Source organism: Orycteropus afer, unplaced genomic scaffold (assembly GCF_000298275.1).
Source record: "Orycteropus afer afer isolate SDZICR_OR568_19922 unplaced genomic scaffold, OryAfe1.0 scaffold00068, whole genome shotgun sequence".
In the NCBI taxonomy this organism is placed as follows: domain Eukaryota; kingdom Metazoa; phylum Chordata; class Mammalia; order Tubulidentata; family Orycteropodidae; genus Orycteropus; species Orycteropus afer.
In genome coordinates this window covers 246,004-266,460 of record NW_006921655.1, presented here as the reverse complement: position 1 = coordinate 266,460, position 20,457 = coordinate 246,004, and the positions used below count along the sequence as shown (strand labels likewise).

Sequence of the window (20,457 nt, the reverse complement as noted above, 5' to 3'; positions counted from 1 at the left end):
AATGATTAGGACCCTACAGTGAAGACCTAGAACACACAGTCTCCTCCTCCCCAGTGGAAACATTAAGAATAGAAAAGGATTCAAAAGCAAGGATAGAGGACTCCCTGTCTACACAGAGGGTGTGCCTCTCTGGGGGAGAAGTGACAGTGTGTCTCAGGCCTGAAACTCATGGGAAGTTGTTTGTCAAGGCTGAGAGTGGAAAATTAGGTGGCATCCATAACATGTCCAAGAAGTCCATTTTTTCTGGTGGCAAAAGTTTGTCTTGGGCTAGGACTCCCCTTCTGAACTCAAGAAAAGACAGGGAGGGAATGAGAGGTGAAAGGAGAGTAGAAGCTTAGGTTTGGGCTCTGGGTTCAACATAGGAGGAGTTGTTCCAGTGTCACCTAGAAGCCAAGAGGAGGAGCCTCACCTTCCTTGGAAGCTTAGAGTCCCCTCCAGAGAAGAGAGATGTGGGAGAGGGCCTTGAGAAGTAGCAATTGCCTAAAGTGCAGGGCTGCAGCAGCCATATTGCAGCAGTAACCTAGGCTCCAGTGAAATCTGGCTTCAGCCCCAGACTGTTGTCCTGATTCAACTCCGCCTAAGTAAGCTCAGAAGCTGTGGATTCTGGTAGAAAAGGGTCCTGGAATTGACCCACCGTGCCCAAGAAAATTGGCAAAGCACTTGGCTAAATGGAGACTTCAGGTCCTTTCTGTCCCACTCTGACAGTGCTTCTGGATACCTTCCCTGTGCTGACGCCTGGGGGCGCTCCCAGCTGAGTTCTAAAGCTGTCACCAGCACTGCTGTTGTTATCATTAGTATAATTAATAAACAAGCACTGATGGGGCCAAGTGGAGGAAGAGGCAGGCCCCTGCTGCTTGGAAGGAGAATCCCTGGAAAGATTCAATAAGGCTGTTAGCAACAAGGGACTGAATGACTGGTCCTTCTTCCCCACCCAGGGGAAAGGGCCTGCAGGTATAGGCTACAGGACAGGTAAAGGCAAGGCAAGAGGAATACTAGATAGGCTGGGTTTGGAACCAGCTCTGCATCTGCATGACAGGATGTCCGTGGGCATAGCCACCTCTGTGATTACTAGTTGCAGGGCAGGCCATGCTCAGAGACACTTATTCATTCATTTAACAAGTATCTACCTATTTATTTACGGAATGCCTACTGTCTGCAAAGTGGCCTACTAATAATAGCTAATATTTTATTGGACACCACAGGAACATAGCCAGCTTTCATACTATGATCTGGGGAATGGGGAGTAGAAACAGGGGAATCAACTAGGAAGAATGATAGCCCAAAAGATCTATGCTCTCTGTAGTGTAGGGGGATAGTACATAAAATCTAGGGATTACCAAAGTCTTGGAAAATTCAAGGCCCAAATTGGAAAATATTCTGGGCAGAAGGAGTGAAGAAAATAGTCAGTTTAGGGTAGGAAGATACTTGGAGATAAAGAGGTGGGGAATGGAGCACAAATATGGGAAATTTGGGTGAAAGGCTCATGAGAGAGGCCGGAAGGGGTGCCTAGGATGACAGAGGATGCTGTTGGGGGAGCCTTGAGTCTTAGCAATTTTGGGGGAAGACTTCTTGGTTGAGAGCGTCTAGGGGGTTGAGGTCCTGAGAGGGGGGTTCTGGGATCAGAACTCTGGCGATAGATAAAAGTTGGGGTGTGGTGAAGGCACCCAGCAAGGTTTTTAGGGAAGAATTCAGAGAGCTGGGTTTGAAAAGATACTGGTATATTTAGAGAAAGGAGGGGCGTGGCCAGGGTGCCCATTCAAGGGATGGAGACAAATCCTCCGGTTAGGGATTGGGGTAGCTGGGGCGTTAGGTGCTGGCCGGGCTGGGAGGTCTAGCTGGTCAAGGCCTGGTTGGCGCTCTGAGCAAGCCGTCCAGGGCTCCGCGGGGGGGCAGTACGAGCTCGGGCTGCGGGCAGGCCAGGGAGGAGGCGGTGGCTCCGAGAAGAACATGAATCAGCGGCGGCGGCGGCGGCGGCGGCGGCGGCTGAGGAAGGAGCGCGGTAGCCCAGGAGCGGCCCCGGGGACCCCGCGCTGCTGACGGCAGTGGCCAAGACTTGGCAGCGGGCACCGGTCTCGGAGGTGCCCGCCCCAGCACCGCCCCCCAGGCCTGCTCCCGCCCCTCCTCCCTCCTCCCGCCTTTCTACTCCCGCCTCCCTCTTCGCTCGCGGGCCCGGCCCGGCATGGTGCGGCGTCGCCGCCGATGGCGCTGAGGCGGAGCATGGGGCGGCCGGGGCTCCCGCCGCTGCCGCCACCGCCGCCGCCGCCGCCGCTACTGCTGCTGGCGAGTCTCGCAGCTTTGCTTCTCCTGGAGCCCAACGCCGCAGGTAGGGGCGGCTCCGGGAGGCGGGGGAGAGCCGGGGACTGCGGAGGGGCGCGGCCGGGGGTCGGAGTCCTGGAACGGTAGCCGGGCGAGACCCAGGCCTGGGCGGACCAGAGCTTTGGGTGGAGGGACCGAAACCGGAGGCCGAGAGTTGGGTCCTGGGGAAAAGGGCGCAGCAGTGTGTTCGCTGTCAGATCTCCAGTCGGGGCCCCCACCCCCAACTTTCTCGCGCCCTGGGCTCTTCTGGCGGGGTAGAAGGAAAAGGAGTGGGGGATATGGACTGTGTGGTCAGCTAGGGGTAGGGACTGGATTTTCCCGCCTCGCTGTTCCTAGTTCCGTTTGCTGCCCCCTTCCCAGTTCTGGGGACCCTATACTGCCTGCCCCACACATGAAAGTCCCATTCTGAAGCCACGGGGGTTGCGGCTGTGCATCCAAGGCGCACCCCTACACCATTTAGGCACTGGAGCTGTGAGAGTACTCTGTGCCTAATTAGAGCTTCCTGGTACCCGGAATGTTGGCGAGGATGGACAGGAGTAATGCCTTGTGTGGAGATTAGCAGCACTGTGTTCACAAATAGCCACTTAGGCAAACAGTCACATACAGCTGCATACAGCACCCTGGCAGCCCAACTTTACACTGTCCACTCCTGGGAGTGCTGGATGTGTATGTGTTACCCTACCACCACCACCACCACCACCACTCAGTGTGACTGATCCTGAGAGAGTGAAAGGAGTAGGGAGGAGACACGGACCGACCTGGCATCTTTCTTGAGCAGCATTGGCATATCAGCCTCTCAGGGAAGGGAAGGAAAAGAAATGACAAGTATTTACAAGCAGAAAGATGTGTATCTGAGGCTCAGAGAGCCCAGGATTTTGCCTATAGTCCCACAGCATACAGCAGGAAGAAGCAGGTCTGCATTTTAGCTCTATGGATACTTTACCGTCCAGTCTGGCATAAAAACATGCGAGGAGAGGTGTGTGTGTATGAGTATGTGTGTGTGTGCTGAATGTGGGGTCCTAGACCACTTCTTGCTGGTGCTTGCTAGTGTGACAGTAGCTCAGGGGTCCTCGGTTCCCTGCTCAGTGCTCTGCCCCTCCCTCCTGCCTCCCACCTTCTTAGCACCCGCCCCTGCACACATTCAGGTATTAATAGAGCAGGCGGCTGCCAGGAAGGCTGCCATGTGTTTGATCTGACGTGGTTGTGCAGCCATATGTTCTCCACCTCAGGGGAGCACCCCCTCCTTCCCTTCTACAGCCTGCCTTCATTTGGCGGGGTGGGGTGCAGAGGGGTGCCAGTAACTGTGGGGTCTGGGCTGGCACCTTAGGCAGGGTGCTGGCAGCCTGTTGCACTTACTGGGTGCAGCAGTCATTCTCTGGGCAGTCCCCCCACCCACGTCTCGGTCCCGTCCCCCCCCCCACCCCGCAGGAGGGTAAGAACTCCTTACTGTTTCAGCTGGGCTTTATGGCTGGGGCCAGCCCAGCCTGGTTTGCCTTTCTTTTGGTGCTCTGGGGTACACTTACATTGTCCAGGAGGAAGGGACAGGGAAGAGGTCACATCTACAGAACTGAGGGGAACTTGGCAGTGACAGAAATAGTGCCTGGAGAGGTTGTTGTGCTTTTTCCCACTCCAAGTTCAGGCCACCTTTCCTCCCATTTACCCTATCTTACCCTCCTTTGCCACTGGCTAAGAATGAGCCCTCTGACACAGAAGCTAGGTTCTGGAGGAGAATGGGGATATTTCCAGGGACAGGACCCCACTCAAGCAGACTGACACATTCTCCTTCCAACCCCTCAGGCCTGAAGCTCATGGGAGCCCCGGTGAAGCTGACAGTGTCACAGGGGCAGCCAGTGAAACTCAACTGTAGTGTGGAGGGGATGGAAGACCCTGAGATACAGTGGGTGAAGGATGGAGCTGTGGTCCAGAATGTGGACCAGGTGTATATCCCAGTCAGCGAGCAGCACTGGATCGGCTTCCTCAGGTGCAGTACTGTGAGCGAAGGTGTGGGAAGCCAGCCTGGGGAAGGCTGTGCTTTTTCTTGGGGCTTGGGATATGGAGGCTGTGCTCATTCCCAGAGGTCTGAGGGTTTTTTTTTTTTTTTTTAAATGCGGCAACCTCTGGAACCTTCCAGAAGTGGGGCTAGAGTGATTCCATCCAGTCTGTACAGCAGAGTTGCCCCCCATTGACACTGGGAAGTGAGCCTGGTGTCCTGTTTCCACAGCCTGAAGTCAGTGGAGCGCTCTGATGCAGGCCGGTACTGGTGCCAGGTGGAGAATGGGGAAGAAATTCAGACCTCCCAGCCGGTGTGGCTCACGGTAGAAGGTGAGGAAGCAGAGCCACATGGGCATGTTGACCTGGAGCAGGTGCAGTCTGCTGGGACCACATCTCTGGAAAGGATAGCTCAGTGGGAAACTAGACTGTCCTACCTGTTTGGGGCTGGGCTGCAGTTGCACCAGACTCCAGGTCCATCCCAGACTTCAGAGGACCCTACTCACTGGAGCCTGGGTAATTGACAGCCAAGGAGGCAACTAGGGCTTCCTAGTTGGGGTATAGTCTTTTTCAGTTGTCTAAGCAATAAGCCTCAAGAACCCATCTGGGTCTGCACCCTATTCTGCCAAGTGGCCTGGCTGAAAGGGTATGGATGGGGGAGGGGAAGAAGGTTCTGCAGCTGTGGGAGCTTGAAGCTCAGCCCTGTTCTGCCCAGGAAAACAAAGTGACTAAGAAAGTAACAAAGGGCGCTGAAGGGGAGCTGGGGCCTGCCAAAGAACTCTGCTGAAGCTCCCGCCTACTCCCCCTTCCAGTTTACCCCTCCCCCAGCTTTCAGCTCCCCACCCCCACTCTCCTCCTCCCTTATTCTGGGAAGGGCTGTCAGAGCAGGTCTGGGAAGAGAGTGTAGGAGCTGTTAGCAGAATCTGTCTTGCCTAAGGGGACTGAAGAAAAGAAGGCCCCCTCCCCAGGAACTATATACCTACTATGTAGTTGACCCAATTGTGAGGGGCCTGCTCCCCGTAGGGTTTGGAATGGAAGCTAACTTGTGATTTGAGCAGTAGGATGCCAAAAGGTGGCAGGGCTCACTACCCATCCCCCTTCTCTCCCCAGGTATACCATTTTTTACTGTGGAGCCAAAAGATTTGGCTGTGCTACCCAACGTCCCTTTCCAACTGTCTTGTGAAGCCGTGGGTCCCCCTGAACCTGTTACCATTGTCTGGTGGAGAGGGGGCACAAAGATTGGAGGACCCGCTCCCTCTCCCTCCATTTTGAATGTTACAGGTGAGCAACCTCAGGAAGGGGCTTTGAACAGGCTATGAACTGGGTCCTTGGGGGCAGTGATACTGGCAGAGTTTGAATCCGTTTAAATCACTAAGTTTGCTGTTATGAGTGTCCAGAGGGATCCCAGTGCCTGTGGGACATGAGCTGCACTATTACTGAGCTCATTAGTAAGGTGTGCCAGGCTGGCTGGGTGGGTGATTAGTGGTGATCTTGCAGTGTGTGCTGCAGTGTGTGCTTAAGGAGAGTGCTGTGGCCTCCTTCACTCCTTCGCAGTACTCCAGGCTGTGCATGGCTGGCCCCCCACCCCTTCCACAGGAAAGGGCTGTAAACCATGCTGAGCTAAGAAGAGAGCCTGGCAGATGCCAAGAAGAGAAGACTCTCAGGCTGCAGCAGGGGAAATAGGGGCAAGGCTAGCACAAAGATACAGGGGTCGCCTCCCCTAATGGCCTTTCCCAGAAATCTCCAGACATTTTCCCAGGCAACTGAAACTGCCTATACCTCTGAACCCCAAGATACTCAGGCACATACTTGTGAGATTTACCTCTCTAAGAAATGAGTTCACTGTTTCTGGTTGAACCAGGCAAGAAAGATGGGAGTCTGGATCTGATCTCATGTGCTGGAACGTGACAGAGAAGGGGCTCTGACCTGTCAAGTTCCCCAGCATTTAATGAATCTTGAGAAGAGGTGGACTATGAGAAGCAAGGGCAGGTTTTGTTCAGGAACCACTGGGTTGAAGCAGATTGGAGAGGAGGTTGGGTTCAGTTCCCTCCAGATGTGCGTGGTTGGGACCCTCCGGCAGCCAGCCTGATAATAGCACTACTGAACTCCTACGCCACACACCACACTGAGCTAGGCACCACGGGGGAGCCAGGGAATACAAAGGAATGGAACCCATTGTTCCTGACCCCCAAGGAATTGAGTATAATTGGGGAGACAAGACAAGCATAAGGTTAGCTGAAAACTATTGCAAGGCAAAGAATGTGCAAGTACCACAATGACAGGGAACAGAGCAAATAGAGAAGCGTTGTCATGTGCAGTAAAGGAGGGACCAGAAAAGGGAGGCAGCTTAGTGGGAGAGGTGGTATAACATTTCTCAAGTGCTTGCCTGCACTTTACACACGTCATCACATCATTTGATTCCCATAGTTCTTCCATTTGAGAGACAAAACAGAGCCTCCACCCTAAGGTTTACATCAAGCCCATTAGACTCCAAAGTCCTGTTTTTTCAACCAAGCCCCCCTTCTCTAGCGCCTTTCTTTGACTGGAGAGACGACTAGGATCCATCTAGGATCAAAACCTGAGTAACCCTCTTCCCTGACCCAGCCTGCGTGAGGGTAGCTGCTTTGAGAAGCGGGGCTGACTGTGGTTTTCTGGCACCAGGGGTGACCCAGAGCACTGTGTTCTCCTGTGAAGCTCACAATGTAAAGGGCCTGGCCTCCTCCCGCCCAGCCACAGTCCGCCTTCAAGGTAGGAGGACTGCAGAGGGAGGGAGGAAGGAGGAGAGGGAGAGAGGGAGGGTAGTTCTCACTGAGCTTTCCAGCAGTGGGTGGAGAAGTTAGAATTGCTTGATGTCCAGCCCCCTTCAGTCCTGCTGGATTGGGGATGAAGGGTTAATTGGCATGTCTCCCATTCCTAGTGGGAGCACCTAAGATCCTGCTATGGCTGAGATGAGAGTAGAAACCTGATGTCACAGCAGATTTCCCACCATGAAGCGGAGTCCTTGGAAGGGAGAAAGGGAGGGAGCCAGCAGGAATTGGTCAAGGTTCCTGCCCAACTATGTTTCTTCTACCCCTTGTGGAGGCAATGGGGTGGGGAAAACATGGCCCAGCAGGGTGATAGAGGAAACCCAAAGGACTGTTGTGCACAGAGAGAGGGAAAGAAAGAGCCCCCCAGTGTGAGGAGCTGGGGCAGCTGTCTATCACTAGGCTGTATCTTCCAAGACTGAAGTACCCCCACCCCCAATATACATCTTCACTATCTCATCCTTTTTCTTAGATAGGGCCCCTGATTAAGGGAGAGGTGATCTCTCTTCATACACAGGTATGGGCAGCTGTCTCCTACTGGCTGCTTGGCTTGTATATCTCCGTGGTCGTGGAAGCTGAGTAGCTATTTTTAGGTTGAGGGTTTAGAGAGGGATTCAAGGCTTGACTGCCATGCCTTCTGCTTCCTCCTCTCATGTCCTTACTGGGCACCGGAACCTCCAGTGCACTCACTCTAGATCCTCATCCACAGTATTGCCTGCAGCCCCTTCCAACATCACAGTGACGAAGCTCTCCAGCAACAACGCTAGTGTAGCCTGGACTCCAGGTGCTGATGGCCGAGCCCTACTCAAATCCTGTACAGTCCAGGTAAGCAGAGCTGGCAGGACGGGCTCTCCTGGCCTGGCCGTGTTTGTCTGGCTGCCTGTGTTGACAGTGGTGTCCCACTTAATGTAGACCACCCCTGGGGGCTTGATTCCAGCTCTATTTAGGAACTACACCTCAGTAGGAACAGCCCCATCTTATCAAATGGTGCTCTGCTAACCAAGTGATTCTGCAGGTTGATTCAAATCTGTGTATTCTTCAGACTCGAAAGCAGATCACTAAAGCAGATTTTGGGTACCTGGAAGAGTTTTTCTTACATGGGGGCAAACACAAACCTTTGGTTTGTCTGATACACATTCTCATACCCTCATGCCTCCAACTCATGTCAGAGAGCATAAGGGGACAAAAAGGAATCTAAGCCCTAGAGAGTATTAAGCTGGATTAAGATGCTCCGACTCGAGGGCACATAACAACAACAACAACAAAAACAAGAAGCAATTTAACTCTGTTGTTTTTCATCTGTTTATTTGGAAAATGTTTAATGAGCGCCTTTTTTTTTTTAGGAACTATTCTAGGCAGTTCTGCCATTAGACCTGGGCAAGAGGGGCCCCTGCCCTGGACTCCACCAGTTAGAGGACCCTGTTCTGGCCCTCCTTTGGCAGCACTCCTTTCCCATGAGCAAGGAGTCTGCTGGGGCAAAGGGCATGCCCTTCTAGATCCTGAGCACCACCCCGCCCTACCACTCCATACTTAAGTACTCAGGATCTCTTGCCCTGAGTGTTTCCAGGGCCTGTGTAGGTATCTTTTCTGGGTCCATCCTCCCAAGAATGGACTACATTATGGTATGTGTTCCTCAAGCCCAAGGAGTAGCCATTTGTTTGGGGGATGGAAATTGAACGTGAGTGTGCAAGCAACATTGTCCACACCTGTGCACTCACGGTGCAGACCCTTGGCTGGGGGTTAGTTCTTCTAGTGCCACCTACATTCTGGCTTGGGACTCCAAGGAATCTGAGGATTATAAATGTAAACCTTATCTTCTAAATTGTTTTATGGATTTATTTGTGAAGATACTAGGATAGAAAATATGGTTAGTCCCTGGGTGATATAAATGGTAATGAGCTCAAATACTAACTGAAAGGTTGGAGGTTCCAGTCCATGTGGAGGCAACTCAGAGGAAAGGCCTGGCAAACTATTTCTGAAAAAGCAGCCATTGAAAACCCTACGGAGCATTTTTCTACTCTGACACACATAGGATCACCATGAGTCAAAATTGACTCAGTGGTAACTGGTAGCTGGATTACAGCATTTAAATATTTAGCCATATGATACATGGATCTTCAGTTTTTGCTCCAGACCACCAAAATCTAAGAGAAGGGTCTGGCTTTAGTCATCAGAATGTAAAAATGAGTAAGAGAGTTTCTTACCTTTGAGAAGCTCTGAGATTTTCAGAAGCTCTGAGACTTTCACCTGGCATGTAAATAGTTACAGTAAGTGGCAAGTACTCTAACAGAGTTAAGCACCAAGTACAAAGGGGCAAGTTTTCTTGAGAAGTTGAGAAAGGCTTTCACAGAGGAAGTGATATTTGAACTGTTATTTGAACTGATTTCTTAAAGGATGAGTAGGACTTTAGCAGGTCATTCCAAGCAAAGGGAACAGCATTTCTAAAGGCATGGTAATATGAGTACAAGTGTGTTACTGGGACAAAGCAGGAGAGGAGGGGAAAGGGGAAAGCAAGTGTTTGCTGATAGGCTTTGTAGTTGTTAGCAGCTCTGTTGTTAGGTGCTGATGTGTCTTTTCTGACTCATACTGACCCTGTGTACAAGAGAATGAAACACGGCCCAATCCTGCATCATCCTCACAATGGTTGGTGTATTTGAGCCCATTGTTCCAGCTACTGTTTCGATCTGTCTCATTGAGTGTCTTCCTCTTTTTCACTCACCCTCTACTTTACCAAGCATGGTATCCTTTTCCAGAGACTGGTCCCTCCTGATAACATGTCCAAAGTACATGAGATGAAATCTCACCAGCCTTGCCTTAAGGAGTACACTGGCTGTACTTCCTCCAATATAGATTTGTTCATTCTTCTGGCATCCCATGATATATTTAATATTCTTTGACAATACCATAATTCAAGTGTATCACTTCTTCAGTCTTTCTTATTTTATTGTCCAGCTTTCCCGTGCATATAAGGCAATTGAAAATACCAGGGCTTGTGTCAGCGCACTTTAGTCCTCACAGTGACATCTTTGCTCTTTAACATTTTAAAGAAATCTTTTGCAGCTTGTTTGCCCAATGTGATACATTGTTTGATTTCCTGATTACTACTTCTATGAGCATTGAATGTGGATCCAGGTTAAATGAAATCCTTGACAACTTCAGTATTTTCTGCATTTATCATGATGTTGCTTATTGGTCTAGTTGTGAGGATTTTTGTTTTCTTTCTGTTAAAGTGTAATCCATACTGAAGGCTGTAGTCTTTGATTTTCATCAGTAAGTACTTGAAGTCCTCTTTACTTTTAGCAAGCAAGGTTGTTACCATCTGTGTATCACAGGTTGTTAATGAGTCTTCTTCCAATCCTGATGCCCTGTTAGTTTCCCTCAAAAAAAGTAACAAACAAACAAACAAAAAACCCAGACTCACTACCATCAAGTAGATTCTGACTCATAGTGACCCCCATTGGGTTTCCAAGGCTGTAAATCTTGATGGAAGTAGATAGCCGCATCTTCTTTCCACAGAGTAGCTGGTGGGTTTGAACCACTTACCTTCTGGTTAGCAGCCAAATGCCTTATCTGCTAAGTCACCAGACCTCCTTTTAATTACCCTCAAAAAACCAAACTCACTGCCATCTAGTTGATTCCGACTCATAGCGGCCCCCATTGGGTTTCCAAGGCTGTAAATCTTTATGGAAGTTCATAGCCCCATCTTCCCCTGTGGAGCAGCTGGTAGGTAGCTTTTATTCAAGGAATCTTCCTCCCCACACACATCCCATCTTCCATCTCATCTCCGACCCTCTCCCACAGCTTTCTTTTATACATTTCTGTAGGTGACTCAAGCCCCAGGAGGCTGGGAAGTCCTGGCTGTTGTGGTGCCGGTGCCACCCTTTACCTGCCTGCTCCGTGATCTGGCTCCTGCCACCAACTACAGCCTCAGGGTGCGCTGTGCCAATGCCTTGGGGCCTTCTCCTTATGCTGACTGGGTGCCTTTTCGGACAGAGGGTATAGGTAAGGGCAGAGTGAGTGAGCACAGGGCTGTGGTGTTGGCATGGAGCTCTGGATAGAGTTTATGGGCGAGGGGCTGCCTGAGAAGGCCCATCCTGCATCATTCCATAAAGGTTTACTGAGACGCCTGCTGCATACCTAATGAACTAGATAAATCTAGCCCCTCTCTCCTAGGATTTAATTCTAGTGGGTGGAGTAGACAAAGTAGAAAAGATCAGAAGATGTGGTGATGAAAAGTGCCCCAGGGTGGTCTAGGAAAACCTCCATGTGAACATTTGGGGTAATTCAGGGACCAAGCAAGTATAGAGACCTTTTGGCAGGAACTTGCTTGGCGTCATTTGGCCATTGCAAGGAGGCTAATGTGGCTGGAGCTTCTTTATGGGAGAGGGGAGGTATGAGGTAGAGAGGCAGTAACCATGGTGATGAAGAGCAATACTGCTGAGCTAGGTTGCTGCTGGTCCTGCCCATTACTTACCCTTCCTCCCCAGCACAGTGAGTGAGCAGAGTCAGAGCTGGGAGGTGAGTTTAGTTCTTGGAAGTTGGTTCTGAGGCCTGGATGGGATAATGATGGTGGGAAGGGAATGGGTCTTAGCAACCTTCTCTCTTTGGATGCAGCCCCAGCCAGCGCTCCCCAAAACCTCCATGCCTTCCGCACAGACTCAGGCCTCATCCTGGAGTGGGAAGAAGTGATCCCTGAGAGCCCTATGGAAGGCCCCCTGGGGCCCTATAAACTATCCTGGGTTCAAGACAATGAAACCCAGGTAAGGGGCTACTGGAGGCCTCCACTCTCCAGGTGTACTAGAAAGTTGGCTTTTAGGATTACAGAGCCCTGAGAACTTTAGAATGGCTATTCTTAGTGGCCTAGGCCTCCTACCACCCTGCATATTCACTCCTCCCAACCTCCACAGCAGGATCTGCTCTTTATTGGACTATGTCTCTAGTTAGTGTTGTATCTTGTAGCCACTTTGTAAGTCAAGCAGGAAACACATTCTTGCATGAACCGGGGGAGGGCACAGATAAGGCCTCCTTATCCAGGCCTGATTCTCTCCCATCCCCCCTCTGCATTCCTGGACTGAGCCTTGTTTGTCTTCAGGAGAGTTCTCTGCAGCCTGGAGCTGGAATGTGATGACTCCCAGCAGGTTGTGTTCTGCAGCCCTTGAACCCAGGGAACCCAGGCTCCTAGCCAGACCTATTTACCCAGAGCACCCAGGCTCCTAGCAGGACCTATTTTTGCCCTCAGGCTGCAGCTTGAGGCTGTACCCTCAGGCTCAGTGTAGGATGGGGGCTTTATCTGGTTGCAGAGTGAGCTGACAGTGGAGGGGACCAGGATCAACTTGACAGGCTGGGATCCCCAGAAGGACCTGACAGTGCGTGTGTGTGTCTCCAATGATGTTGGCTGTGGGCCCTGGAGTCAGCCTCTGATAGTCTCTTCTCATGACCATGCAGGTGAGGCCTGGAGGGGGAGGGGGACAAGGAGCAGATCTTTCAAGGTAGACTGGTAGCAGTGGCTGGGAGACTCTTCCCTCCTAATAGGCCCACAGACAGAGCCAAGAACTTGAGGCCAGGGTTGGTATTTAAATTATATCTCCTTCCCTACCTCTCCTCAACTCTTTCACTCAGAAGGAGTATAGAAATCCTTGTTCACAGTATGGGATCACAGTACACAATGCCTGTTGCTGACAAGACAGGACCCAAATGTTTCTTAGGTCTTCCTTTGGAGCCTCTTTGTACTCAGAAAGAGTACAAAGGCTTCGTGAAGCCTTTGACCAAGCCAGATGGCCATCCTGGGAAAGTTCTGAGGGACTCCTTAGTAGCAGCTTAGCTCGTATTGTTACCTTTCCCTCTGCAGGCCGGCAGGGCCCTCCCCACAGCCGGACATCCTGGGTGCCTGTGGTCCTGGGTGTGCTGACTGCCCTGGTGACAGCTGCTGCCCTGGCCCTCATCCTACTTCGAAAGAGACGGAAGGAGACACGGTTTGGGTAAGGGGAGTAATGGAGAGAGAGAGGCAGGTGGTGGCTGAGAGCTTTGGAACTGACTTCAGGTCCTTGATTTCCATTTAGGCAAGCCTTTGACAGTGTCATGGCCCGGGGGGAGCCAGCTGTTCACTTCCGGGCAGCCCGATCCTTCAATCGGGAAAGGCCTGAGCGCATTGAGGCCACATGTGAGTGGTGGGGGATCGTGAGAGGAAAAAGTGGACTATTTTTGTGCTCCTGTAGCATTCCTTTTACCAACTCATAATTTGACCAGTATGTCTGAACCCAGATGAGACCCAGGCACACAAGGCAGAAAGACAAACCTATTCTCATGAAGGTTGCCATCCCCAGCTATGGGAGAGCTCAACTCATCTCTATGCTCTGAGGGTAGAATCCGGGATGTAGGAAGTAGGCTGGGTTTTGGATTAGGAGCTGGAGTCACTCCTTTTTCTCATTGACCCCTTCCTCATAGTGGACAGTTTGGGAATCAGTGATGAACTTAAGGACAAACTGGAAGATGTGCTCATCCCAGAACAACAGTTCACCCTGGGCCGGATGTTAGGCAAAGGTATGTGGGAGCTACAATGACTGGCAAGAATTTGCTATATCTAGGTATATTGGTTCCTCCTCTCACTTTGAGGGTGTGGAGTTGGGTTAGCTCCTATAACAGAATGTGTTTGTAGACCTCTGAGTTTGGGAGGTTTGGGGAATGGTAACTGGGGATAGAGAGGACTGAGGAGCCACTCCCAGTATGCTTTGCTTTGGCTGTGTGCAAGGACGCCTCCTCCAGTGGGTGATGATTTTTGTGAACCCATGGATGGTCACTTGGGCAGGAAAAAGGTGAGGATAGGAGACCAAGGGACTCACCCTTATTTGGATCTGTCTCTAGGAGAGTTTGGTTCAGTGCGTGAGGCCCAGCTAAAGCAGGAGGATGGCTCTTTTGTGAAAGTGGCAGTGAAAATGCTAAAAGGTGAGTAGAGCATAGTAGTTTTGGAGTGAAGGCATCACTTGGGAGGGAAGAAGGGGAGTGATCCTGAGGCCGACTCTGCTTTCCCCTGAAACTTTCTGAGAAGAGCTAATCAGCACAGACTGGGCTGCTGACTGTACCATGTGAATAATTCACACAGTTATTCATGCCCCAGTCTTTCTCTCTGCTGTCTGCCGTCAGCAGTGACTGTCCTCTGAGCTCACTCTCGGGATAATTAAGGCTGTGGTTGGTTGAGCTGCTGGGCTATCCAAGCCAAAGGGGAAGCTTTGCAAGTGGAGAAATTGTTGGACCACACTGCTCATAGCCAGAATGTCTCCTGAGCCAGGACATCTGAAGAATAAAGCTTCAGAGTCTTGGGGTTGGGGGAGTCTCATCTCTTTCCCTTGCCCCTATTCTATTCTACCAGCTGACATCATTGCCTCAAGCGACATTGAAGAGTTTCTCAGGGAAGCGGCTTGCATGAAGGAATTTGACCACCCACACGTGGCCAAGCTTGTTGGTGAGCCTCTTCTTGGGGCAGACAGATATAGAATAGGACCCAAAATATGTCCCTCAAGGTGGGAGGCCATGTGGGAGAGAAGCTTGGATTCACCTGGTGAGTAAGCAGAGGTAAAAAAAAAAATAGATAAGGAGAGTCCTGGCTGAATCCTGCCCAGAATCCAGATGAGATTAGTTTACAGACCCTGTGCCAAAGGCCTGCATAGTGAAGACTGCTCCTTTAGGAGGAAGGGACAGATGAGATGCTCTAGGGATCATAATTAGTTTATTGGGGCAATCCTGAGTCACCAGGCCAGTGTCCACTTATGGGAGAGAGGTGTCAGAGCCAGGGCTAGAGGTGGGATCCAGCAGGTGGGGACTGTTGTGGACGCCTGAGCCACGCTCTGGCCTTCATGTGCCCAGGTCCTGACTCTCCTTTGTCCCCAGGAGTGAGCCTCAGGAGCAGGGCCAAGGGCCGTCTCCCCATCCCCATGGTCATCCTGCCCTTCATGAAGCATGGAGACTTGCACGCCTTTTTGCTTGCCTCCCGGATTGGGGAGAACCCCTTTGTGAGTACCTGGGGTAGGAGTGGCCAGGAGAAAACTGGGATGGGAGAACAGGGCCTAGAAAGGACCCTGGGAATGAGCAGCTTGGTAGGTGATGGAGCTGGTTGGGAGGAGAAGGGCTCTGAGTTTGACTCCTTTTATGCTAGCAAGCTTCCTTTTCCCTCACAAAGCCTTGCTAGGGCTTCTAGGCTAGGCAAGGGCCCCTTCTGGGAGAAGAGACCTGTGTGATTCCAGATGGGGGGCATCTTTGTTCTTGAGTTCTCTGTCAGACTTGCCAAAGCTTCCTTCCTTGCTTTGGGAAACCCCCTCTGTCCCCTTCCTTTCACTAATTCTAAGGTCGTTCTTTAGGCCTTCTGGCCTCTGACTAAGAAACTCCATATATCCTGCCCCAGCTGGGTAGGCAGGTCCAGCCTGAGCTTGTCCTGTCTGTCTGTCAGAACCTGCCCCTGCAGACCCTGGTCCGGTTCATGGTGGACATTGCCTGCGGCATGGAATACCTGAGCTCCCGGAACTTCATCCATCGAGACCTAGCTGCTCGAAATTGCATGTATGTGAATTCTAGAGGGCCCAGGCTGGGAGGCAGCAGCCAGTGCAAGGAGGGGTTAGCTAATGGTCAGCTCCTGCTTGGGACCAGGTCTGGTATGCAGAGGGAGCAAAGATGCCCCAGCTTGGGTAAGGCTGTGGCATAGAAGAAGCCTTACTCCCATCCTGCAATACCTTTTGCAGGCTGGCAGAGGACATGACAGTGTGTGTGGCCGACTTTGGACTCTCCCGAAAAATCTATAGTGGGGACTACTATCGTCAAGGCTGTGCCTCCAAATTGCCTGTCAAGTGGCTAGCCCTGGAGAGTCTGGCTGACAACCTGTATACTGTGCACAGTGACGTGGTAAGCAGGGTGGCACAGGGAGGCTTTGTAGTCTGGACTGGTATGAGGGGTGACTGTAGGATCCTTAGGTATCTAGCCAGATCTGCTTTCTGGTTTTGGCCCCCCAGTTAGGAGCCCCTTGAGCCCCGAGATGTGCTTACCTCAGAGCCACGGCTCTGTCTGGCTCAGGAAGCTTAGTGACACACCTTCATTTGTGATTTTATCTCAGTGGGCCTTCGGGGTGACCATGTGGGAGATCATGACTCGTGGGCAGACGCCATATGCTGGCATCGAGAATGCTGAGATTTACAACTACCTCATTGGCGGGAATCGCCTGAAACAGCCCCCGGAGTGTATGGAGGACGTGTGAGTGCCCTGGGATGGGGATTCTGGGACGAAACAGGAGTGTCAGCTGAAGACTACCAGTACAGCTCTTGGCCCAGTGGTGCTCACAACCTCGACTGGACACTTATTTATTAATTTATTGTAGTAGGAATGTCCTTATACCTAGAGGAAGGTCTAACCTCCATCCTATGCACTCGCCCTTCTCCAGTTTCCAGGGAGAAACAGAAACCTCAAGGGCAGAAAGCATGGGGTTGAGCAATAGTGCAGGCTTCCCTGTCACCTTCTTTTCACCCCCCCTTTCTTCCGTAGGCCCTAGCTAGTCTAAAAAGTCCTCCTAGACTCAGCTCTCTTTCCTCACCAGAGAGGGTAGCACAGGGACAGGAAAAACTCAGTACTGCACCATCCATTCCTTGGTTGACAAGGAGTGGCGCTAGGGGTGAGAGGCCAGGTTCCTTTCTTGGTCTTGGCCTCTTAGCAAGGGAGTATAGGGGACCTACGGTAACAAAGAGATCCCAGGGGAGAAGGGAGCTGCTTTCTTTCCTTGCTGAAAGTCTGAAATCATCCGTAATGGGGCTGGGTAATGATACAGCCTATACAGGAGTGTCATCAAGCCTCTGTGACAAGGTGACAATAAGCATAACTAACATTAACTGGGCACTTCACAGTCATTATTGCAGGTAATCCTCATCCAATGCTGTGAGAAAAAGAATATTATTATTCCCATTGTGTAGATGAGGAAGTAGGATTAAGAGGTTAGGTAACATAGCCAAGGTCACACAGCTATCAAGTAGGTGAATTGTGATTTGAACCTAGATTCCTGTAACTTCAGAGTGTGTGCTCTTAATCATCACACCAACTGCGATTTGTCTGTCCTAGTTCCCTCTTCCCACTTGAGCCAGGCTTTTCCTGGGGTCTCAGAGGACTTTTTTAATAGCACCGGGGCAAGTGGTCCAGGAAAGGAACCTGTTCCTTATTTCTTACTTTTTTTTTTAATTTAATTTTTATTGTGATTTGGGTGAAAGTTTCCAGAGCAAACTCATTTTCCATACAGCAGTTCATACATATTTTGTCTCATGACATTGACTGCCATTCCCCATAATGTAACAGCTCTCTTCCCACTTCCTCCCCATAGTTACCTCTTCCCTATGTCCTTCCCTCCCATGCACTCCTGTCCCCCAAGCTATCTTTCTGTGCAAGCACTGCCCTCTGTTCTCCCATGATCGATCGCTCCAAGGAATGTATTTACCTAATGTAAATGTTCACCCCTATGCCTGTCTCTTGTTTGGCTGGAAGCCATATGAGTGAGTTTGGTTCCAGACCTGCAGGGTAACTAGGGGCCATAGTCTCAGGGATCTCACCAGTCTCTATCAGACCAGTAAACCTGGTCTTTTTTTTTTTATGATTTTGAGTTTTGTTTCACATTGTTCTCCCACTCTATCCAGGATCTCCTGCACTAATCCCCCTCCAACTGGTTGACAGTGGTAGCCAGGCACCATCTAATTCTTCTGGTCTCATGGTATAAAGGATTGCATAGTCTGCTAGTCCCTTGAACTACTTGTTTCCATGCGTCTTTTGTTTTCTTCATTCTTCTTTGCTCTGGATGAGGAGAGACCCATTGTTGCATCTAGATGGCTGCTTGCAAACTTTTTTTTTTTCCCTTCTCTCTTTTTTTAAAAATTTATTTATTTATTTATTTTTATTTGGGTGAAGATTTACAGAGCAAATTCACTTTCCATACAGCAGTTCACATATACTTTGTCTCATGTCATTGACCACAGTTTACCACAATGCAACAGCTCCCCTCTCACTTCCTCCCCATAGTTACCTCTTCCCAGTGACCATCCCTCCATACTCTCCTACGCCCTGAGCTGTCTCCCTGTTGCTTGCAAACTTTTAAGACCCCAGTCACTGCTCACCAAAGTAGAGTATAAAGCAATGTTTTTGTGTAGTATGTTATGCAATTGAGCTTGATGTCCCTTGTGACCGTGGTCCCGACCTGCTCCCTATTTCTTACAGATAGACAGAGGAGGGCTCAGCCTTCTCTATAGTAGTAAATTTGAAACACCCTGAGCCTGGGCTGTGGGTGACTTAACTGCACCTGAGAGGGAAATCTAAGTACATGCACCAGGTCCTACCCCTACTATTCATTCGGCAGAGCACAGGGCTTAAAGGGGCAGAGCTTCCTGTAGCCGCAGCCTGGCTGGGCCCTCACCTACAGCTTCAAAGGTTCTGCCAGGCAGTGGAGACAAGCCCTAGCTCAGCCTCCTTCAGGCTGAAGCTGGTGGTGTCAGTGTAGGGTAGATAGGTGCCAGTTGAGAATGTGTCCTACCCCTGCTATGTGCCCATGTCCCAGGATCATTCCCATGGCCTGCTGGATGTCTGGCAGGCCCATCATTAGGGGCCCCTGTCAGGAGGGCTGGTGTGTGATGATGGTTGGGACTTTTGTCATGGGGAAAGGCAAGAAAGTTAGGCATTTGTTCTGACTAGACTTGGCCTCAGCCCCTTCCCAGTGGTAAGTTTTTTCCTTGGTCTGGGTATTCACTGGGAGAGGGACAGGGCTTCAGGAAATCTGTAAGTCCCCTGAAACTGTATGTGAAAAAATTTTCCTGCCAGGGGAAGAGGCTGGAACCTTTTCTCAGGTTCTCAAAAGAATCCAGTGACCAATGAGGATTAAAGACTGCCTGAGTGGATCTGCCTTATGAGGATTTAGGGCAAAGGCTGATGCGTGAAGCTCTCTACCTCACTAAAATAATCCTGACTCCAGGTGGTTTTACAAGCTAAAACCACTCCTGAGTACTCCCCTCCCAAAGCAGCATAGAAGAGAGTCTGGAGCCCACTCACCTGGCTTCAGATCAAAGCTTTGCCTTTTTCTACCTGTGTGACCTTGGTCAAGTTTCTCAATCTCTCTGTTTCTCAATCTCTCTGTGTTTCAGTTTCCTCATCTGTAAAATAGGGATAATTATAGAACTTAATGCATAAGAGTTAAATGGATTAATGTAAAATGCTTAGAAGAGTGCCTAACAAATGAGTGTTTAACTAAAAAAATTTAGATGACAAAGGGTCCTTTGCTCTTGAGATAAAGGTTATCTTTCCCTTTCCTTCTGAGTCCCCATTACATCCTCTCACTCTCCCCCTGCCCCAGGTATGAGCTTATGTACCAGTGCTGGAGTGCAGACCCCAAGCAGCGCCCAAGCTTCACGTGCCTGCGAATGGAGCTGGAGCACATCCTGGGCCATCTGTCCGTGCTGTCCAGCAGCCAGGACCCCTTGTACATCAACATTGAGAAAGCCGAGGAGCCTGCTGAGGGAGGCAGCCTGGGCCTGCCTGGCAGGAATCAGGCCAGCGATGGGGCTGGGGATGGCAGTGGCTTGGGAGCAGTGGGGGGCACCTCCAATGACTATCGGTACATCCTTAGCCCCGGCGGGCTGAACGAGCAGCCTGGGCAGGAGGAGCAGCAGCCACCAGAGAGCCCCCTTAATGAGGGCCAGAGGCTGCTGCTTCTGCAGCAAGGGCTACTACCCCACAGTAGCTGTTAGCCCACACGCCGAGGGCAGCTGGGGCCATCCGCTGGCTCTGCTGGCAGACTAAGCCCCTTCTGACCCCAGCCCGGTATCAAGGTGTGGAGGCTCCTGTGGTAGTCCTCCCAAGCTGTGCCGGGAAGCCTGACTGACCAAATCACCCAATCCCAGTTCTTCCTGCAGCCACTCTGGCCAGCCTGGCGGCAGTTCAGACCCTGGCTGGGTGGAGGTAGGCCAGGCCTGGTTGTCAGAACCCAGGCAGCTGACAGGAGGGGGTGGTGGTTATGTTTCCATGGTTACCATGGGTGTGGATGGGAGTGGGGGGAGGGAAGGTCCAGCCCTGTGGGCCCCTACCCTCCCAGCTGGGTTGCCCCTGCTGCTTTAGTGCATGCATTGAGCCACCTCCAGCCTGGAGTCCCAGCTGAGTCCATGCCTGGGTTTAAATGCCCAAGTTTGCCCTTCTGAGTCACACAGAAAAGCCCTTGTATTATCCTCCTTTAGGTGAGAGTTGATAAGGGGTTGGTACAGTCAGATCCTGAGCCCTGTGATAGGAGGCATTGGGACACTCTCAGGTTTGAATCAATCCTTGTCACCTTCCTGATTCCTCACGCTGCCTA

General features: G+C 51.0%; 1 protein-coding gene across 1 annotated transcript; it reads left to right on the top strand.

The window, feature by feature from the left end:
• The first annotated feature begins 2,151 nt into the window (after positions 1-2,151).
• Positions 2,152-19,858, top strand: TYRO3 (TYRO3 protein tyrosine kinase). The gene is made up of 19 exons (XM_007940422.2): positions 2,152-2,323; positions 4,114-4,297; positions 4,538-4,638; positions 5,416-5,586; positions 6,967-7,053; positions 7,819-7,934; positions 10,934-11,111; positions 11,724-11,869; positions 12,410-12,554; positions 12,958-13,087; positions 13,169-13,269; positions 13,554-13,649; positions 13,971-14,051; positions 14,476-14,568; positions 14,994-15,115; positions 15,550-15,659; positions 15,839-15,998; positions 16,207-16,343; positions 19,465-19,858. The coding sequence occupies exons 1-19, from the start codon at positions 2,200-2,202 to the stop codon at positions 19,856-19,858; spliced, it is 2,676 nt and encodes an 891-aa protein (XP_007938613.1). The 5' UTR covers positions 2,152-2,199.
• Positions 19,859-20,457: the final 599 nt, after the last annotated feature.